At 41.7% G+C, this 22430-nt stretch overlaps 1 protein-coding gene across 1 annotated transcript; it reads right to left on the reverse strand.

Annotated features, from left to right (window-relative positions):
• Positions 1-7535: 7535 nt before the first annotated feature.
• LOC118960282 (uncharacterized) lies at positions 7536-21488 on the reverse strand. Its single transcript, XM_090219302.1, has 9 exons — positions 20593-21488; positions 19627-19844; positions 19257-19356; positions 17655-17806; positions 9347-10037; positions 8381-8598; positions 8215-8271; positions 8011-8110; positions 7536-7910 (listed from the first exon to the last, which is right to left on the reverse strand). Exons 1-9 carry the CDS (start codon positions 21302-21304, stop codon positions 7738-7740), a joined length of 2421 nt encoding a protein of 806 aa, XP_090075428.1. The 5' UTR covers positions 21305-21488; the 3' UTR covers positions 7536-7737.
• Between the last annotated feature and the right edge of the window lie 942 nt (positions 21489-22430).

Genomic DNA, 22430 nt, shown 5'->3' on the forward strand with positions numbered 1-22430 from the left:
GAGTCCAGGTGAGTGTCAAAATGCGTGTAAGGCTGGTGACAGGTGTGCGCCATAACGAACAGCCTGGTGACCTAGAGGCCGGAGAGGGAGCACATGTGACAATAGTAAATAATGGCTACTTCTCATAAAAGAAGGTTGTCCACTATCGGCATATCTACAGTGCCTTGCGAAAGTATTCGGCCCCCTTGAACTTTGCGACCTTTTGCCACATTTCAGCCTTCAAACATAAAGATATAAAACTGTATTTTTTGTGAAGAATCAACAACAAGTGGGACACAACCATGAAGTGGAACGACATTTATTGGATATTTCAAACTTTTTTAACAAATCAAAAACTGAAAAATTGGGCGTGCAAAATTATTCAGCCCCTTTACTTTCAGTGCAGCAAACTCTCTCCAGAAGTTCAGTGAGGATCTCTGAATGATCCAATGTTGACCTAAATGACTAATGATGATAAATACAATCCACCTGTGTGTAATCAAGTCTCCGTATAAATGCACCTGCACTGTGATAGTCTCAGAGGTCCGTTAAAAGCGCAGAGAGCATCATGAAGAACAAGGAACACACCAGGCAGGTCCGAGATACTGTTGTGAAGAAGTTTAAAGACGGATTTGGATACAAAAATATTTCCCAATCTTTAAACATCCCAAGGAGCACTGTGCAAGCGATAATATTGAAATGGAAGGAGTATCAGACCACTGCAAATCTACCAAGACCTGGCCGTCCCTCTAAACTTTCAGCTCATACAAGGAGAAGACTGATCAGAGATGCAGCCAAGAGGCCCATGATCACTCTGGATGAACTGCAGAGATCTACAGCTGAGGTGGGAGACTCTGTCCATAGGACAACAATCAGTCGTATATTGCACAAATCTGGCCTTTATGGAAGAGTTGCAAGAAGAAAGCCATTTCTTAAAGATATCCATAAAAAGTGTTGTTTAAAGTTTGCCACAAGCCACCTGGGAGACACACCAAACATGTGGAAGAAGGTGCTCTGGTCAGATGAAACCAAAATTGAACTTTTTGGCAACAATGCAAAACGTTATGTTTGGCGTAAAAGCAACACAGCTGAACACACCATCCCCACTGTCAAACATGGTGGTGGCAGCATCATGGTTTGGGCCTGCTTTTCTTCAGCAGGGACAGGGAAGATGGTTAAAATTGATGGGAAGATGGATGGAGCCAAATCTGGAAGAAAACCTGATGGAGTCTGCAAAAGACCTGAGACTGGGACGGAGATTTGTCTTCCAACAAGACAATGATCCAAAACATAAAGCAAAATCTACAATGGAATGGTTCAAAAATAAACATATCCAGGTGTTAGAATGGCCAAGTCAAAGTCCAGACCTAAATCCAATCGAGAATCTGTGGAAAGAACTGAAAACTGCTGTTCACAAATGCTCTCCATCCAACCTCACTGAGCTCGAGCTGTTTTGCAAGGAGGAATGGGAAAATATGTCAGTCTCTCGATGTGCAAAACTGATAGAGATACCCCAAGCGACTTACAGCTGTAATCGCAGCAAAAGGTGGCGCTACAAAGTATTAACTTAAGGGGGCTGAATAATTTTGCACGCCCAATATTTCAGTTTTTGATTTGTTAAAAAAGTTTGAAATATTTAATAAATGACGTTCCACTTCATGATTGTGTCCCACTTGTTGTTGATTCTTCACAAAAAAATACAGTTTTATATCTTTATGTTTGAAGCCTGAAATGTGGCAAAAGGTCGCAAAGTTCAAGGGGGCCGAATACTTTCGCAAGGCACTGTATTTATTATGGCCATCGAAAAGTTAGCTATTAAAATCCGATCCTACAATAATATCAAGGGATTAGAAATCCCACCACCTGCCAACCCCTCTTTACACTGCTGCTACTCTCTGTTCATCATATATGCATAGTCACTTTAACCATATTTACATGTACATTCTACCTCAATCAGCCTGACTAACCGGTGTCTGTATGTAGCCTCGCTAGTTTTATAGCCTCACTACTGTATTTTTCACTGTCTTCTTACTGTTGTTTTTATTTCTTAACCTACCTATTGTTCACCTAATACCTTTTTTTTGCACTATTGGTTAGAGCCTGTAAGTAAGCATTTCACTGCGGTATTCGGCGCATGTGACAAATATACTTTGATTTGATTCATGCTGTTCTGTGCTGATGGCTGTTGGAGAGGGCAGCGGCAGCTGAGTGAGATGGGGCCTTTTATGGCCCTGCCTCTGGGAGCCTGTCTGCTTGTGACATGATGAGAGAGTGAGAGGGCCTTCCTGTAAGATATTTTGTGCTACAAACATACTTCTATTTGAAGAGGGTTTTTGACCATTCAGGGACCTACTATCAAACAGTCATGAAATCATCAAAAATGATTGTCTACACAAAAGAATGTGAATGTGGTCACCCCAATTTTTTTTTGCCAAGTTATATGCATGAAAATAAAGATGCTTTAAAATATGTGACATTTTGGAGAGATCTTTGGACAGTATAGGGGCCTCCTAGGCCTTGTTATGGATACATGTCTATTTAGATAGGTTGGTATAAGATATCTGCTCCATTTTTGGGTCCCATGTTGACAAGATGTTGGGGAATCACTGGAGGGAAATATTGACCAACTGAGCATCTCAGTTTACATCTCAATAAACACAATAGGTGTTTTGTTACATTTCAGTATTCTGTGAAATATTTAAAGTGTCATATTGGGATGCAAACTCAAAAATGTAAACTCTATCTGACATGTTACTGTTTTCTTATTTTTAAGCCCCTGACCATGTGTGTGAGGTGTATACAGGATGTACATAAATGGGCATAAACACGTGGCACAGAAAATAAAATATTGACATTTAGGAATTGAAAATGCATCTAAATATATTTTGTTGTGTCTTTTTTTGTTTCTAATATTTTTTATTAAACACACAAGAATGGTGTATAGGTGGTATACAAGACAGGTATACAATTCTTATCTAAACATAAAAGAGCATACAGGAACAACAAGACCCAGAGTTCTGGGTGCAGAACAAATAATACAAAACACGACATACAAAACAAGGACACGTAGAAAGAAAGAGGGAAGATGTCCCCCCCCCCCCCCCCCCCCCCAACTGTTCGGGTGGCAGGGCCAGCACATGCTGCCCAAAGGTAGATTAAAATATTACAATTGAGAGTGCGTTAATAAGTACAAATTCACAGCGCCGACTCGTCCAAGTAGGAGAGGAAAGGCTGCCAGATTTGATCAAATGTTGATAATTTATTGTTCAGAATATATCTAATTCTTTCTAAGTGTACAGTATTTGCCAATTCACTGAGCCATAATTTGGTAGAGGGCGCTTCCCTCCTCTTCCAAAACAACAAGATTAGTTTTTTTGCCGAGATGAGACCGTACGAGATTAGTTGTTTTTGGGGGTTGGTTAATCCGTTTAGGGACTCAGTCTCCAAAACTTCAGAGGATCCCAAAAATTCCACTCCAATAACCATGCAAGCTAGAGCATAGGGCAAAGCAGTGGAGTAGTGTACCCTGCGTAGCCTGACATTTATCACATGTATGGGATGTGTCAGGAAATATCCTATGCAGTTTAGTTTTGGAATAGTGTAATCTGTGTAAAACCTTGAATTATATGAGACGATGTCTGGAATTAATGGAGCATGTGTGGATATACTCCAAGCTCTCTTCCCAGTCTGCCACCGAGATGTCAGTCCCTAGTTCTTCCTCCCATTTTGCCTTGATGGCATCAGTGGAAGGTGTGCTAACAGATTGAAAAGCATCATATAGACGCGATATCAGTTTATCGGAGGTGGGGCATATTTTTATGCATCCGTCAAACATGGAAGGTTTGGCATTCCCAAATGTTGGGAGGTGTTTCCTAACGTAGTCTCTAATTTGTAGGTATCTGAAAAAATTACTTCTGGGAAGGTTATAAGTTTCCCTCAGCAACTCAAAGGAAGCAAAGGTCCCTTCTATGTATAAATCCCCTATGGTACTTATCCCCAACTCTCCCCATCGCTCAAAGGTGTTATCAAGGTTAGAAGGGGCAAAGGAGGGATTCCTGGCGACAGGGAGCATGAATGACATTGGTCTAAGCTCAAAGTGGACTTTCATTTGCTTCCAGATTCGGACTGTGCTATGTATGATAGGATTGTTACAATAAAGTGACATCTCCAGATTGACAGGCGACAAAATCACAGCGCCAATAGAGAAGGGGTGACACTCCTCACGCTCCATACTAAGCCAGCTGGATGCCGGAAGTACGTCATCCAGCAGAAACGTAACAATGCGGAGGTTAGCGGCCCAGTAATAAAATATAAAATTTGGGAGAGACAATCCTCCTTCCATCTTGGATTTACAGAGGTGTTTTTTACCTATCCTGTGTGTTTTATAATCCCAGATGAAAGGATTGATAATTGAGTCCAGTTGTTTGTTTTTTTTTGCGACCGTATGGGCATTAATTCACTCTTGTTCTAATTTATTCTGTATCCCGAGAAGGTACCAAACAAATTGATCACATCAAGAATAGCTGGGATACTAGCCTGGGGTTCTGTTACATAGAGGAGGATGTCATCTGCGTATAGGGAGATCTTATTTATAGTATCTTTAGTATTATAGCCGTGTATTGCTGCATGAGATCTAATCGTCTGAGCGAGCGGTTCGATAATTAGGGTGAAGAGCATAGGCGACAGTGCACAACCCTGCCTTGTCCCCCTGTTGAGGTTAAATCGGGTCGACAATGATTGGTTAGTGAGTATTCTGGCACAGGGGTTCCTATATAAAAGCTGGATCCAATTTATGAACCTATCTCCAATATTACATTTCTGTAGGACCTTGAATAGATAGGGCCACTCAACTTGGTCAAAGGCCTTTTCAGCGTCAAGAGATATGACGGCAAGGTCCACGTTGGGTAACCTCTGAGAATACATAATATTGAAGAGGCGCCTGAGATTGAAGAATGAGTTTCTGTTAGGGATAAAGCCGGTCTGATCCGAATGGACCAATTTGCCAATTAAAGTGCTAAGCCTGTTAGCCAGAGTTTTTGCTAAAATCTTTTGGTCTGTATTAAGGAGAGATATTGGTCTGTATGACCCTACCTCTTCTGGATCTTTACCCTTCTTATGTATAACTGTAATGAACGCTTCGCCCAATTTTTCAGTTTTTGATTTGTTAAAAAAGTTTGAAATATCCAATAAATGTCGTTCCACTTCATGATTGTGTCCCACTTGTTGTTGATTCTTCACAAAAAAATACAGTTTTATATCTTCATGTTTGAAGCCTGAAATGTGGCAAAAGGTCGCAAAGTTCAAGGGGGCCGAATACTTTCGCAAGGCACTGTACATACATACACACATACATACATACATATAGATACACATACGTATATATACATATATATACATACACACACACACACACACACACATATACATACATATACATGTATGTATACATACCCACACAAAAAAATCATATATAAAAATATATATTTAAAGAATATGTATATACATCCATATGCACATATACACATACAAACATTCATACCCCAGAATAACAGTCTACACTGATTTAAAATATACACATACATAATACTAAAATGCTAAGAGAAAATAGTAATAAAGTACAAATAGTAATTATATGTACGCACACCTACACAGACATAAGCACTACAGAGGGCTGGTGGGACTCTAGTCGGGAGAGAGAGGCCCACGGCCAGAGAAAGGCAGAACGGCACAAAACATCAACCTGCTAACCAGGTGTCTGCCCCCTCCCAACCATCACCCCCAGTCCCCTGCAAGCAATAAATAAATGGTATGGTAGTAAGAATAATGTAAGGATTGTAAAATAAATAACGAAACAAAACAAAAGTGGGGGAATATAAGTATATCCGTCCGAAGGTGTCAGTGATCAAACCTGGAAGTAAAAAATATGCATCGCTCTGAGCACAGCCGGGATGAAAGTGAATGTAACGTTCATTGAGAGCTCTGACCGCCATCCATTGGTCTGCTCAGCGTCTTACATGTTCGGTAGCCCTTGTTGAGCCCGTTTAATACGTTTTCACCCAATATGGTATAGTATGGATTCGAGTCCATGAGCAGACCCTAACACGCAATAACAAGGCACTCTAACCTGTACGGGGGATTGGTGTATATCCCCGGATAAACTTCTCTGCGTCCAAAACCGAGGAGAGCCAAATCTTCTCACCGGAAGGCGGGGTAATTTTTAGTCTTGCAGGGAAGAGTAAGGCTGGGCGAAGATGGAGTTTGTAGAGTTTGGTCATGACATCTCTGTAGTCGGCGCGATACTTTGCCACATCGGGCGCATAATCCTCATAGACACGGAATGGATGCTCTTTATGTGACAGGTTGCCCCTCATTCGAGCTTCACGCAGGATAAGATCCTTGGTCTTGAAACTGTGACAACAGATGATTTTACTGGGCGAGGACGTTTGCCCGGTCCAGGCACTGGGACAAGGGAGCGATGTGCGCGGTCCAGCTGGGGATCCGAATCCAAAACATCCGATCCCATTGCATCCTTCAATAGCTTGGCGAAGAAGTCGGTGGGGCGAGAGCCCGCCTCTACCCCCTCTGCCAGACCAACAACGCGAAGGTTATTACGTCTGGATCGGCCCTCCAGGTCCACCACTTTTCACAGAAAGCGTCTGCACAGTATCCTGCAATGACGTGCATAGCTTCTCTAACTCGTCGATCCTACCAGCGTTGAATTCAGAAGCTTTCTCAAGGTCCACAATACTCTGGCCATGCGAAGCGACCGTTCGAATGATGCTCTCGATTTTGGTGTCCAGTTCAGCAATAGAGGCCTTAAGATCCTCAGCTATAGCAACACGTAGCTCCCCCAAAGCCCGGGTAAGTTCTGTAAGTGTCACGTTGTGCCTCCCGCCATGTCTGTCTCGTTGTTTAGTGGGGAGTAGGCCTCCGCTGTGGATTTATTGTCCTTTGGTCGCTTATTACTCGGCATTTTCATATAGAAAGTTACCTTGTATTAGAAATAAACGTTTGTTGTAAAAAGTGCCATAAAGTAGGTTAAATTAGATTATTTCGCAAAAAAGTTGCAGGAGCCTCTCACGCACAGCCGTTCACTCCAACATGCTAGCTCCGCCCCCCCGTTGTGTCTTTTTTTAACAAGGCAAGGTTAATTAAGAACAAATTCTTATTTTCAATGATGGCCTATGAACAGTGCAGAACTGAGAGCAGAACGACAGATTTGTACCTTGTCAACTTGGGGGTTTGAACTTGCAACCTTCAGGTTACTAGTCCAACGCTCTAACCACTAGGCTACCCTGCCGCCATCTATGTAATACATAAATAAAATGTTTTTGTTTTGTTTAAATATGTGTATAAAATATACTTTCCTGTACAGTAAGTAAATGTAAGAAATCCAGAAAGCATGAAAAAATGTTTTTGTAATGTCTAAAATAAAATATATGCATATAATATTTATTTGTCTGTACAGTAAGTAACGTAAATGCAGAAGCAATAAGAATTGTAAATGATGATAGAACACATCAAATTCATGTGAACATGAGGACACAAAGGAGATATTTAATTAATAGATCATATTTTAATACATTTTTAATGCTGAAAAAAATCAATGTATGGCAAATTCAATTTGGGAAAATGGCCTGTTGGACAAAAATGAAAAATAGTTAACATCCTTGCTACTTCAGCCATTTGCTATGTTAAAGTCAAATCACAGTTAATGATGAATGGATACAATTTGGAAAGATTTTCCAGAGTCATACCTCAGTAGTGTAGAGTGTCAGGTGGCACAACCATTGGTGCCATGAGGTCAAAGTGTGAAGGAGGGAGCAAGCCAGAGAGCTGTCTAGGAAGCAGTCCAGCCCCATGGCTTGGAGGCTTTGAGTTGGTCCCATCATTGTAATGCATTGTGGGGTATCTGCTGCCCCATAGACCTGCTGGCAGTGGGAAAGGTGTTAGCGAGGAGACCACCAGGGACATCTATGATTGGCTGACACAGTCTTGGTTAAACCACATGTATTCTAAAGCAATATTCACCTGCTTTCATAGAGTAGGGATTCACTCCTTTGGGGACACTGCCAGTGTTCCCCTGATATCCATGTGTCCCCATCGGTGGAGGTGGTGGTACACACTTGTTCTGTAAAACACATCAACACATTTTCCAAATTGTTGGTAATATTAGCACAGTTGAAATACAATGGTTGTTCACTGTTTTTAATTGAATTTAATTTAAGTGTGTACTTCAGCCTTGGGCTCAGTTTTGTTAACCCATCTGTGCAGAGTTGGATCCCAGACAATCTGAGGAAGAAGAGATTAGCAATGTGAAGCAAGCCACAATTTATTTTTATTTTTTAAATCCACTCAATTGTCTCTACATAGAATATAGTGTTAATAACCAGTTCCTTACAGATCTGTCTTTGTCCTCAGGTAGATGAACCTCCTTCTTGTTAGCTCTTCCACTCCCAAAGACCCAGCTGAGCCAGCCTCCACTGTTATTGTGAACAGCAGGGGTCTCGGGCTCAGCCACCGGCCGGGTGCCAGTCTGGAACTGAGGGTTGGCATCGGAGTGTTCCGGCTTGGTGATGGACATCATAGCAGGATGCTCAACATATCTAAGTCGGACATCTGTAATAAGTGGGAGAAGTCAGGCCACTCTGCTCATGTCACCATACAGAACAATTACTAGCTGACAGGTAGGAACGTCTTGCTCTGATACTCTGTTTACAACCCAATCTTAACCTACATGCAGTCACAGGGATTACTGGGAGGTTACTCCAGGACTCTGCCACCGCATTGTTTTGGTTGCAAAATTAACAATTCCCTGCATATTATGTGAGGGCTTACAAATGTGACCAATCACCAAACTATTTCTGCATAAAATAGTCACATCACAATATTATCGCATAGAACTGACAATTACCACAGTACAAAAAGAGGGCTCGCAATTTCAACCAATCACCGCACATTTACTGCATAATATGGTTCAATCAAGCGACACATCAACACAGTTTTTTCCCTTGTCAGTGCATTTTTGCAACAAATTGGACAAAACAATTGCATATTGCAATGCAAAATGTCATAATTGTCGCTGCAAAATCTAGCATATTTATCCGCAAATATGAAAAAAATCCATGTGAAATCCTGGAGAGATTCACTGGAGTATGAAAATGTATAGACTCACTACTGTACGTCGCTCTGGATAACAGTGTCTGCTAAATGACTCAAATGTAAAAGTACAATGGAGCTAAAAAATTTTATGTAGAAAATGCATGAAAGTATTACAGCTATACACTCACATGAGCCATACATTTGATCTATCACAACTTATTCTCACAATAGTAATTTCTTTACTAATTAGGTAAGGTTAAGTGACCTCTTCTCTTGGAATAGAAATCCACAGGTGGAGTACACGCTCCACCATCCCATTTCCGCAGTGGTGCCAACATGGGGATGATGGAAGGTGGTTGTGGATGAATGTTTTCATTCTTCACAGGGACACTGGCTGTGAGGAGGATCTCCTCCCTCTCTTCAGGGATGAGGCCTGATGCTCGGAAGATCCCCTCCCTCTGTGCAGGGACACTGGCTGTTTGGAGGATACCCTCCCTTGGTGGCGGGATGAGGCCTGATGCTCGGAAGATCCCCTCCCTCTGTGCAGGGACACTGGCTGTTTGGATAATACCCATCAGGTGGATCAACTCCTTTTGTGCAGAAATGAGGCCTGATGCTCGGAGGATCTTCTCCTTTCGCACAGTGACAGTAGCTGCAGTAGCTGCTGGAAGAATCCCCTCCCTCTGTGCAGGGACACTGGCTGTGAGGCGGATGTCCTCCCTCTCTTCAGGGATGAGGCCTGATGCTCGGAAGATCTCCTCCCTCTGCACAGTGATGTTAGCTGCTGGGAGAATCCCCTTCCTCTGTGAAGGGACACTGGCTGTTTGGAGGATACCCTCCCTCTGTGACAGGATGAGGCCTGATGCTCGGAGCATTTCCTCCCTCTGTGACGGGATGAGGCCTGATGCTCGGAGGATCTCCTCCCTCTGCACAGCAAATTCGGCTGCTGTGGTGATCTGCAGGTATAAATAGAGCATAAATTAATTCCCTAAAAAATCAACCACTTGGAATCTATAACATCATTACACTGAGTGTATTAAACATTAAGAACACCTTCTCTTTCAGTGACATAGACAAAGCAGGTGAAAGCTATAATCCCTTATTGATGTGAATTGTTAAATCTTTTTCTCAGTGTAGATGAAGGGGGGGGGGGGGGGGGGGGGCAGGTTAAAGAATGATTTTTAGACAATTGAGACATGGATTGTGTATGTGTGTCATTCAGAGGGTGAATGGGCAAGACCAAAGATTTAAGTCCCTTTGAACAGAGTATGGTAGTATGTGCCAGGTGCACCGGTTTGGGTCAAGAACTGCAATGCTGTTGGGTTTTTCAGCTCAACAGTTTTCCCTGAGTATCAACAATGGTCCACCACCAAAGGGGGGAAACTCAATAGGAAGGTGTTGTTAATGTTTTGTTCACTCAGTGTAGATCAATCCCTAGCATATACTTCCATTTGCATGTGTACTGATACTGTAAATACACAAATTATATTAATGTTATCTACAATATATTATAATACCGTAAGTCTCCCTGCTGCAGGGGCATTTCCTCCTACAATTTTGAGCTGATTTTCTTCACTTTAGCAATATTTTGTATCTTTGTTAATTTTAATTGTAATTGTGTTTGGAAAGGTACTGTTACTACAGGAGATGATGCTATCATAAAGCATTTGATGTAAGTATGTAGGACAATTACCCATAATGCTCACTGACTGAACATTCAAAATTACCATGGCAATTATTGACGCATTCACATGCTTTCGGAAACTTGGAACCTCAGAGTTAAAATGAATGTAAGTTATTAGCGTAGAGCTTCCTACTGGTTGATTCTGATACTTCACAAGTGGGAAACCTGAAATCCTCATTCCATAACGAGTTAGCGAGTCAGAGAGTCAGAAATGTCTGAATTTTCTAGTTCCGACTTGAAGGGCCTTCTATGATGTAGGGCAGGTCAGTAACCAAATGGGCTCCAGCAGCTTGTCGCTAGGCACATCCATCCAGGTCAATTCTATGGCCGCCGGGTCACCTGGCGAGCACGGGGTCAGAATGTCATCCACCATCAACTGACTGGTGGCACAGGATGTCCCTCGCACCTAGAGTACCATCACAAACAACAAAATATCTTAAAATCTCCTAAATTGTAGAGAAAGAGATACACCTTTAATGTGCTGTACAAGAGTGGACTTCAATAGTTACCATACAGTATTAGTAGAAACGTTTTAAATAAATCACAAATGACTGAAATGACAGTATAGACAGAGAGATACAATGCCAAAACAGTGTGTGTTATTTGCAAGGAAACTGTCCCTGTTTGTAAATAATTAACATCTGAGCATGGTACTTTCAAGTTAGGCCTACCTTTCCACCCCAGACCGAGTAGGCCTACTGACGCAGAAAAATGTAAGCTTCAACTGCTGGCTAATCTTCTTCCTTGGCTTAACCCAACGAGAGGTCACAAGTGTTTCCCTAAAAGCTGTCTGGGTTTAAATGTATTTTATTGTACAGAATGTGAATAGCTTAATCAATTGATAGTGTCAGATTCGATTATATCCAAAGCAAATGAAACAACAATATCCCCATATGCATCAGAGTCACGTCTTTCCCAGTTATTCCTATTTTACAGCTTGTTTCTAGCATTAAGAATCGCGGACCAAAGTGTTGTTATAGATAACTGTATATAATCACATCTGTTTAATTTTCCTCAAAATATTAAACTAATAGTGGGTAGCACTGTACTTTTTGCCCTTTTCTTTAAGAAAAGGTAGGCCTATGGCATACCCTCTCATACACACTAACTTCAAGTCTTAACAGACACAGAGGTGGGCTATTTAAAGAGTGCATGGCGGGTGGAGGAATTGACTAACATATCTATGGATATAGCAGCCTATAGCCTAATTTCATCAGTCAAACCGGTAGGCCTGCCTCTTATTTCTTAAATAGGAAGAAATAGGCTCCAACACATATCCCTAATTAAAATGAAGACGTTTAAAATGAATGATGTTTACTCCAATTTGCCTACTTTCAGCACCATGAGCTGTCCATTTCCGATTGATTGTGCCGTGGCGGCACCTTCAAGTTTCAGCACCATAAGTTACCGTAAGTTACTTGAATCTGACTTCTTGTGAGGTCAATAACTCTGATAAACCTCTTTTGATATCCTCAGAGGACCGTTATTAGCATGTTTTAACCACTCCTTCATTATTACTGAAACACGATTCAAAGTGGTAAATATAAAGATCCAGTCCATAAAAAAATTGGAGGCCCCTTAAACTTCAGTGTTGTGATGCAAAAATGCTAGCAAAATGTATAGCGCATAGAATTAAAAAGGTATTGTCGGACATTATTAATTCTAATCAGACAGGTTTTTTACATGGACAATATATTGGAGATCATATACAGCAAGTACTGCAACCAATAGAACACTATGAAAAATCAGGGAAACCAGGCCTGCTATTCATAGCTGACTTTTAAAAGGCTTTTCATAAAGTACGACTGGAGTTTATATATTAATGCCTGGAACATTTCAATTTTGGACAATCTCTTATAAAATGGGTTAAAATCATGTATAGTAACCCTATGTGAAAAATAGTTGTACGGATGTACTCTGAGAGTCGGGAAGCAAGTTCAGGGAATGAATACATTTAATTAATAAATAAATGAACAAAACAAGGAACACAAACAGCGCACTGACATGAAACAGCAACAATGACTAATGGGGGTAGAAACCAAAGGGAGGGACATATAAAGGGCAGGTAATCAAGGAGGTGATGGAGTCCAGGTGAGTGTCATAATGCGTGTAAGGCTGGTGACAGGTGTGCGCCATAACGAACAGCCTGGTGACCTAGAGGCCGGAGAGGGAGCACATGTGACAATAGTAAATAATGGCTACTTCTCATAAAAGAAGGTTGTCCACTATCGGCATATCTATTTATTATGGCCATCGAAAAGTTAGCTATTAAAATCCGATCCTACAATAATATCAAGGGATTAGAAATCCCACCACCTGCCAACCCCTCTTTACACTGCTGCTACTCTCTGTTCATCATATATGCATAGTCACTTTAACCATATTTACATGTACATTCTACCTCAATCAGCCTGACTAACCGGTGTCTGTATGTAGCCTCGCTAGTTTTATAGCCTCACTACTGTATTTTTCACTGTCTTCTTACTGTTGTTTTTATTTCTTAACCTACCTATTGTTCACCTAATACCTTTTTTTTGCACTATTGGTTAGAGCCTGTAAGTAAGCATTTCACTGCGGTATTCGGCGCATGTGACAAATATACTTTGATTTGATTCATGCTGTTCTGTGCTGATGGCTGTTGGAGAGGGCAGCGGCAGCTGAGTGAGATGGGGCCTTTTATGGCCCTGCCTCTGGGAGCCTGTCTGCTTGTGACATGATGAGAGAGTGAGAGGGCCTTCCTGTAAGATATTTTGTGCTACAAACATACTTCTATTTGAAGAGGGTTTTTGACCATTCAGGGACCTACTATCAAACAGTCATGAAATCATCAAAAATGATTGTCTACACAAAAGAATGTAAATTTGGTTAAAAAAAAACATTTTTTTTGCCAAGTTATATGCATGAAAATAAAGATGCTTTAAAATATGTGACATTTTGGAGAGATCTTTGGACAGTATAGGGGCCTCCTAGGCCTTGTTATGGATACATGTCTATTTAGATAGGTTGGTATAAGATATCTGCTCCATTTTTGGGTCCCATGTTGACAAGATGTTGGGGAATCACTGGAGGGAAATATTGACCAACTGAGCATCTCAGTTTACATCTCAATAAACACAATAGGTGTTTTGTTACATTTCAGTATTCTGTGAAATATTTAAAGTGTCATATTGGGATGCAAACTCAAAAATGTAAACTCTATCTGACATGTTACTGTTTTCTTATTTTTAAGCCCCTGACCATGTGTGTGAGGTGTATACAGGATGTACATAAATGGGCATAAACACGTGGCACAGAAAATAAAATATTGACATTTAGGAATTGAAAATGCATCTAAATATATTTTGTTGTGTCTTTTTTTGTTTCTAATATTTTTTATTAAACACACAAGAATGGTGTATAGGTGGTATACAAGACAGGTATACAATTCTTATCTAAACATAAAAGAGCATACAGGAACAACAAGACCCAGAGTTCTGGGTGCAGAACAAATAATACAAAACACGACATACAAAACAAGGACACGTAGAAAGAAAGAGGGAAGATGTCCCCCCTATCCCCCCCCCCCCCCAACTGTTCGGGTGGCAGGGCCAGCACATGCTGCCCAAAGGTAGATTAAAATATTACAATTGAGAGTGCGTTAATAAGTACAAATTCACAGCGCCGACTCGTCCAAGTAGGAGAGGAAAGGCTGCCAGATTTGATCAAATGTTGATAATTTATTGTTCAGAATATATCTAATTCTTTCTAAGTGTACAGTATTTGCCAATTCACTGAGCCATAATTTGGTAGAGGGCGCTTCCCTCCTCTTCCAAAACAACAAGATTAGTTTTTTTGCCGAGATGAGACCGTACGAGATTAGTTGTTTTTGGGGGTTGGTTAATCCGTTTAGGGACTCAGTCTCCAAAACTTCAGAGAGGATCCCAAAAATTCCACTCCAATAACCATGCAAGCTAGAGCATAGGGCAAAGCAGTGGAGTAGTGTACCCTGCGTAGCCTGACATTTATCACATGTATGGGATGTGTCAGGAAATATCCTATGCAGTTTAGTTTTGGAATAGTGTAATCTGTGTAAAACCTTGAATTATATGAGACGATGTCTGGAATTAATGGAGCATGTGTGGATATACTCCAAGCTCTCTTCCCAGTCTGCCACCGAGATGTCAGTCCCTAGTTCTTCCTCCCATTTTGCCTTGATGGCATCAGTGGAAGGTGTGCTAACAGATTGAAAAGCATCATATAGACGCAATATCAGTTTATCGGAGGTGGGGCATATTTTTATGCATCCGTCAAACATGGAAGGTTTGGCATTCCCAAATGTTGGGAGGTGTTTCCTAACGTAGTCTCTAATTTGTAGGTATCTGAAAAAATTACTTCTGGGAAGGTTATAAGTTTCCCTCAGCAACTCAAAGGAAGCAAAGGTCCCTTCTATGTATAAATCCCCTATGGTACTTATCCCCAACTCTCCCCATCGCTCAAAGGTGTTATCAAGGTTAGAAGGGGCAAAGGAGGGATTCCTGGCGACAGGGAGCATGAATATCATTGGTCTAAGCTCAAAGTGGACTTTCATTTGCTTCCAGATTCGGACTGTGCTATGTATGATAGGATTGTTACAATAAAGTGACATCTCCAGATTGACAGGCGACAAAATCACAGCGCCAATAGAGAAGGGGTGACACTCCTCACGCTCCATACTAAGCCAGCTGGATGCCGGAAGTACGTCATCCAGCAGAAACGTAACAATGCGGAGGTTAGCGGCCCAGTAATAAAATATAAAATTTGGGAGAGACAATCCTCCTTCCATCTTGGATTTACAGAGGTGTTTTTTACCTATCCTGTGTGTTTTATAATCCCAGATGAAAGGATTGATAATTGAGTCCAGTTGTTTTTTTTTTTTTGCGACCGTATGGGCATTAATTCACTCTTGTTCTAATTTATTCTGTATCCCGAGAAGGTACCAAACAAATTGATCACATCAAGAATAGCTGGGATACTAGCCTGGGGTTCTGTTACATAGAGGAGGATGTCATCTGCGTATAGGGAGATCTTATTTATAGTATCTTTAGTATTATAGCCGTGTATTGCTGCATGAGATCTAATCGTCTGAGCGAGCGGTTCGATAATTAGGGTGAAGAGCATAGGCGACAGTGCACAACCCTGCCTTGTCCCCCTGTTGAGGTTAAATCGGGTCGACAATGATTGGTTAGTGAGTATTCTGGCACAGGGGTTCCTATATAAAAGCTGGATCCAATTTATGAACCTATCTCCAATATTACATTTCTGTAGGACCTTGAATAGATAGGGCCACTCAACTTGGTCAAAGGCCTTTTCGGCGTCAAGAGATATGACGGCAAGGTCCACGTTGGGTAACCTCTGAGAATACATAATATTGAAGAGGCGCCTGAGATTGAAGAATGAGTTTCTGTTAGGGATAAAGCCGGTCTGATCCGAATGGACCAATTTGCCAATTAAAGTGCTAAGCCTGTTAGCCAGAGTTTTTGCTAAAATCTTTTGGTCTGTATTAAGGAGAGATATTGGTCTGTATGACCCTACCTCTTCTGGATCTTTACCCTTCTTATGTATAACTGTAATGAACGCTTCGCCCAATTTTTCAGTTTTTGATTTGTTAAAAAAGTTTGAAATATCCAATAAATGTCGTTCCACTTCATGATTGTGTCCCACTTGTTGTTGATTCTTCACAAAAAAATACAGTTTTATATCTTCATGTTTGAAGCCTGAAATGTGGCAAAAGGTCGCAAAGTTCAAGGGGGCCGAATACTTTCGCAAGGCACTGTACATACATACACACATACATACATACATATAGATACACATACGTATATATACATATATATACATACACACACACACACACACACACATATACATACATATACATGTATGTATACATACCCACACAAAAAAATCATATATAAAAATATATATTTAAAGAATATGTATATACATCCATATGCACATATACACATACAAACATTCATACCCCAGAATAACAGTCTACACTGATTTAAAATATACACATACATAATACTAAAATGCTAAGAGAAAATAGTAATAAAGTACAAATAGTAATTATATGTACGCACACCTACACAGACATAAGCACTACAGAGGGCTGGTGGGACTCTAGTCGGGAGAGAGAGGCCCACGGCCAGAGAAAGGCAGAACGGCACAAAACATCAACCTGCTAACCAGGTGTCTGCCCCCTCCCAACCATCACCCCCAGTCCCCTGCAAGCAATAAATAAATGGTATGGTAGTAAGAATAATGTAAGGATTGTAAAATAAATAACGAAACAAAACAAAAGTGGGGGAATATAAGTATATCCGTCCGAAGGTGTCAGTGATCAAACCTGGAAGTAAAAAATATGCATCGCTCTGAGCACAGCCGGGATGAAAGTGAATGTAACGTTCATTGAGAGCTCTGACCGCCATCCATTGGTCTGCTCAGCGTCTTACATGTTCGGTAGCCCTTGTTGAGCCCGTTTAATACGTTTTCACCCAATATGGTATAGTATGGATTCGAGTCCATGAGCAGACCCTAACACGCAATAACAAGGCACTCTAACCTGTACGGGGGATTGGTGTATATCCCCGGATAAACTTCTCTGCGTCCAAAACCGAGGAGAGCCAAATCTTCTCACCGGAAGGCGGGGTAATTCTTAGTCTTGCAGGGAAGAGTAAGGCTGGGCGAAGATGGAGTTTGTAGAGTTTGGTCATGACATCTCTGTAGTCGGCGCGATACTTTGCCACATCGGGCGCATAATCCTCATAGACACGGAATGGATGCTCTTTATGTGACAGGTTGCCCCTCATTCGAGCTTCACGCAGGATAAGATCCTTGGTCTTGAAACTGTGACAACAGATGATTTTACTGGGCGAGGACGTTTGCCCGGTCCAGGCACTGGGACAAGGGAGCGATGTGCGCGGTCCAGCTGGGGATCCGAATCCAAAACATCCGATCCCATTGCATCCTTCAATAGCTTGGCGAAGAAGTCGGTGGGGCGAGAGCCCGCCTCTACCCCCTCTGCCAGACCAACAACGCGAAGGTTATTACGTCTGGATCGGCCCTCCAGGTCCACCACTTTTCACAGAAAGCGTCTGCACAGTATCCTGCAATGACGTGCATAGCTTCTCTAACTCGTCGATCCTACCAGCGTTGAATTCAGAAGCTTTCTCAAGGTCCACAATACTCTGGCCATGCGAAGCGACCGTTCGAATGATGCTCTCGATTTTGGTGTCCAGTTCAGCAATTAAGATCCTTAAGATCCTCAGCTATAGCAACACGTAGCTCCCCCAAAGCCCGGGTAAGTTCTGTAAGTGTCACGTTGTGCCTCCCGCCATGTCTGTCTCGTTGTTTAGTGGGGAGTAGGCCTCCGCTGTGGATTTATTGTCCTTTGGTCGCTTATTACTCGGCATTTTCATATAGAAAGTTACCTTGTATTAGAAATAAACGTTTGTTGTAAAAAGTGCCATAAAGTAGGTTAAATTAGATTATTTCGCAAAAAAGTTGCAGGAGCCTCTCACGCACAGCCGTTCACTCCAACATGCTAGCTCCGCCCCCCCGTTGTGTCTTTTTTTAACAAGGCAAGGTTAATTAAGAACAAATTCTTATTTTCAATGATGGCCTAGGAACAGTGCAGAACTGAGAGCAGAACGACAGATTTGTACCTTGTCAACTTGGGGGTTTGAACTTGCAACCTTCAGGTTACTAGTCCAACGCTCTAACCACTAGGCTACCCTGCCGCCATCTATGTAATACATAAATAAAATGTTTTTGTTTTGTTTAAATATGTGTATAAAATATACTTTCCTGTACAGTAAGTAAATGTAAGAAATCCAGAAAGCATGAAAAAATGTTTTTGTAATGTCTAAAATAAAATATATGCATATAATATTTATTTGTCTGTACAGTAAGTAACGTAAATGCAGAAGCAATAAGAATTGTAAATGATGATAGAACACATCAAATTCATGTGAACATGAGGACACAAAGGAGATATTTAATTAATAGATCATATTTTAATACATTTTTAATGCTGAAAAAAATCAATGTATGGCAAATTCAATTTGGGAAAATGGCCTGTTGGACAAAAATGAAAAATAGTTAACATCCTTGCTACTTCAGCCATTTGCTATGTTAAAGTCAAATCACAGTTAATGATGAATGGATACAATTTGGAAAGATTTTCCAGAGTCATACCTCAGTAGTGTAGAGTGTCAGGTGGCACAACCATTGGTGCCATGAGGTCAAAGTGTGAAGGAGGGAGCAAGCCAGAGAGCTGTCTAGGAAGCAGTCCAGCCCCATGGCTTGGAGGCTTTGAGTTGGTCCCATCATTGTAATGCATTGTGGGGTATCTGCTGCCCCATAGACCTGCTGGCAGTGGGAAAGGTGTTAGCGAGGAGACCACCAGGGACATCTATGATTGGCTGACACAGTCTTGGTTAAACCACATGTATTCTAAAGCAATATTCACCTGCTTTCATAGAGTAGGGATTCACTCCTTTGGGGACACTGCCAGTGTTCCCCTGATATCCATGTGTCCCCATCGGTGGAGGTGGTGGTACACACTTGTTCTGTAAAACACATCAACACATTTTCCAAATTGTTGGTAATATTAGCACAGTTGAAATACAATGGTTGTTCACTGTTTTTAATTGAATTTAATTTAAGTGTGTACTTCAGCCTTGGGCTCAGTTTTGTTAACCCATCTGTGCAGAGTTGGATCCCAGACAATCTGAGGAAGAAGAGATTAGCAATGTGAAGCAAGCCACAATTTATTTTTATTTTTTAAATCCACTCAATTGTCTCTACATAGAATATAGTGTTAATAACCAGTTCCTTACAGATCTGTCTTTGTCCTCAGGTAGATGAACCTCCTTCTTGTTAGCTCTTCCACTCCCAAAGACCCAGCTGAGCCAGCCTCCACTGTTATTGTGAACAGCAGGGGTCTCGGGCTCAGCCACCGGCCGGGTGCCAGTCTGGAACTGAGGGTTGGCATCGGAGTGTTCCGGCTTGGTGATGGACATCATAGCAGGATGCTCAACATATCTAAGTCGGACATCTGTAATAAGTGGGAGAAGTCAGGCCACTCTGCTCATGTCACCATACAGAACAATTACTAGCTGACAGGTAGGAACGTCTTGCTCTGATACTCTGTTTACAACCCAATCTTAACCTACATGCAGTCACAGGGATTACTGGGAGGTTACTCCAGGACTCTGCCACCGCATTGTTTTGGTTGCAAAATTAACAATTCCCTGCATATTATGTGAGGGCTTACAAATGTGACCAATCACCAAACTATTTCTGCATAAAATAGTCACATCACAATATTATCGCATAGAACTGACAATTACCACAGTACAAAAAGAGGGCTCGCAATTTCAACCAATCACCGCACATTTACTGCATAATATGGTTCAATCAAGCGACACATCAACACAGTTTTTTCCCTTGTCAGTGCATTTTTGCAACAAATTGGACAAAACAATTGCATATTGCAATGCAAAATGTCATAATTGTCGCTGCAAAATCTAGCATATTTATCCGCAAATATGAAAAAAATCCATGTGAAATCCTGGAGAGATTCACTGGAGTATGAAAATGTATAGACTCACTACTGTACGTCGCTCTGGATAACAGTGTCTGCTAAATGACTCAAATGTAAAAGTACAATGGAGCTAAAAATTTTTATGTAGAAAATGCATGAAAGTATTACAGCTATACACTCACATGAGCCATACATTTGATCTATCACAACTTATTCTCACAATAGTAATTTCTTTACTAATTAGGTAAGGTTAAGTGACCTCTTCTCTTGGAATAGAAATCCACAGGTGGAGTACACGCTCCACCATCCCATTTCCGCAGTGGTGCCAACATGGGGATGATGGAAGGTGGTTGTGGATGAATGTTTTCATTCTTCACAGGGACACTGGCTGTGAGGAGGATCTCCTCCCTCTCTTCAGGGATGAGGCCTGATGCTCGGAAGATCCCCTCCCTCTGTGCAGGGACACTGGCTGTTTGGAGGATACCCTCCCTTGGTGGCGGGATGAGGCCTGATGCTCGGAAGATCCCCTCCCTCTGTGCAGGGACACTGGCTGTTTGGATAATACCCATCAGGTGGATCAACTCCTTTTGTGCAGAAATGAGGCCTGATGCTCGGAGGATCTTCTCCTTTCGCACAGTGACAGTAGCTGCAGTAGCTGCTGGAAGAATCCCCTCCCTCTGTGCAGGGACACTGGCTGTGAGGCGGATGTCCTCCCTCTCTTCAGGGATGAGGCCTGATGCTCGGAAGATCTCCTCCCTCTGCACAGTGATGTTAGCTGCTGGGAGAATCCCCTTCCTCTGTGAAGGGACACTGGCTGTTTGGAGGATACCCTCCCTCTGTGACAGGATGAGGCCTGATGCTCGGAGCATTTCCTCCCTCTGTGACGGGATGAGGCCTGATGCTCGGAGGATCTCCTCCCTCTGCACAGCAAATTCGGCTGCTGTGGTGATCTGCAGGTATAAATAGAGCATAAATTAATTCCCTAAAAAATCAACCACTTGGAATCTATAACATCATTACACTGAGTGTATTAAACATTAAGAACACCTTCTCTTTCAGTGACATAGACAAAGCAGGTGAAAGCTATAATCCCTTATTGATGTGAATTGTTAAATCTTTTTCTCAGTGTAGATGAAGGGGGGGGGGGGGGGGGGGGGGGGGGGGCAGGTTAAAGAATGATTTTTAGACAATTGAGACATGGATTGTGTATGTGTGTCATTCAGAGGGTGAATGGGCAAGACCAAAGATTTAAGTCCCTTTGAACAGAGTATGGTAGTATGTGCCAGGTGCACCGGTTTGGGTCAAGAACTGCAATGCTGTTGGGTTTTTCAGCTCAACAGTTTTCCCTGAGTATCAACAATGGTCCACCACCAAAGGGGGGAAACTCAATAGGAAGGTGTTGTTAATGTTTTGTTCACTCAGTGTAGATCAATCCCTAGCATATACTTCCATTTGCATGTGTACTGATACTGTAAATACACAAATTATATTAATGTTATCTACAATATATTATAATACCGTAAGTCTCCCTGCTGCAGGGGCATTTCCTCCTACAATTTTGAGCTGATTTTCTTCACTTTAGCAATATTTTGTATCTTTGTTAATTTTAATTGTAATTGTGTTTGGAAAGGTACTGTTACTACAGGAGATGATGCTATCATAAAGCATTTGATGTAAGTATGTAGGACAATTACCCATAATGCTCACTGACTGAACATTCAAAATTACCATGGCAATTATTGACGCATTCACATGCTTTCGGAAACTTGGAACCTCAGAGTTAAAATGAATGTAAGTTATTAGCGTAGAGCTTCCTACTGGTTGATTCTGATACTTCACAAGTGGGAAACCTGAAATCCTCATTCCATAACGAGTTAGCGAGTCAGAGAGTCAGAAATGTCTGAATTTTCTAGTTCCGACTTGAAGGGCCTTCTATGATGTAGGGCAGGTCAGTAACCAAATGGGCTCCAGCAGCTTGTCGCTAGGCACATCCATCCAGGTCAATTCTATGGCCGCCGGGTCACCTGGCGAGCACGGGGTCAGAATGTCATCCACCATCAACTGACTGGTGGCACAGGATGTCCCTCGCACCTAGAG

Source organism: Oncorhynchus mykiss, chromosome 25, assembly GCF_057628025.1.
Source record: "Oncorhynchus mykiss isolate SJ-2025 chromosome 25, ASM5762802v1, whole genome shotgun sequence".
Lineage (NCBI taxonomy): Eukaryota > Metazoa > Chordata > Actinopteri > Salmoniformes > Salmonidae > Oncorhynchus > Oncorhynchus mykiss.

Coding starts and splice junctions, on each gene's coding strand:
- LOC118960282 (XM_090219302.1), bottom strand. CDS start 21,304: ATGCTCTATTTATACCTGCAGATCACCACAGCAGCCGAATTTGCTGTG. Junction 10,038..17,654: donor CGGGCAAACGTCCTCGCCCA/GTAAAATCATCT, acceptor TTATACCTGCAG/ATCACCACAGCAGCCGAATT. Junction 8,272..8,380: donor CTGAGGACAAAGACAGATCT/GTAAGGAACTGG, acceptor CTTCTTCCTCAG/ATTGTCTGGGATCCAACTCT.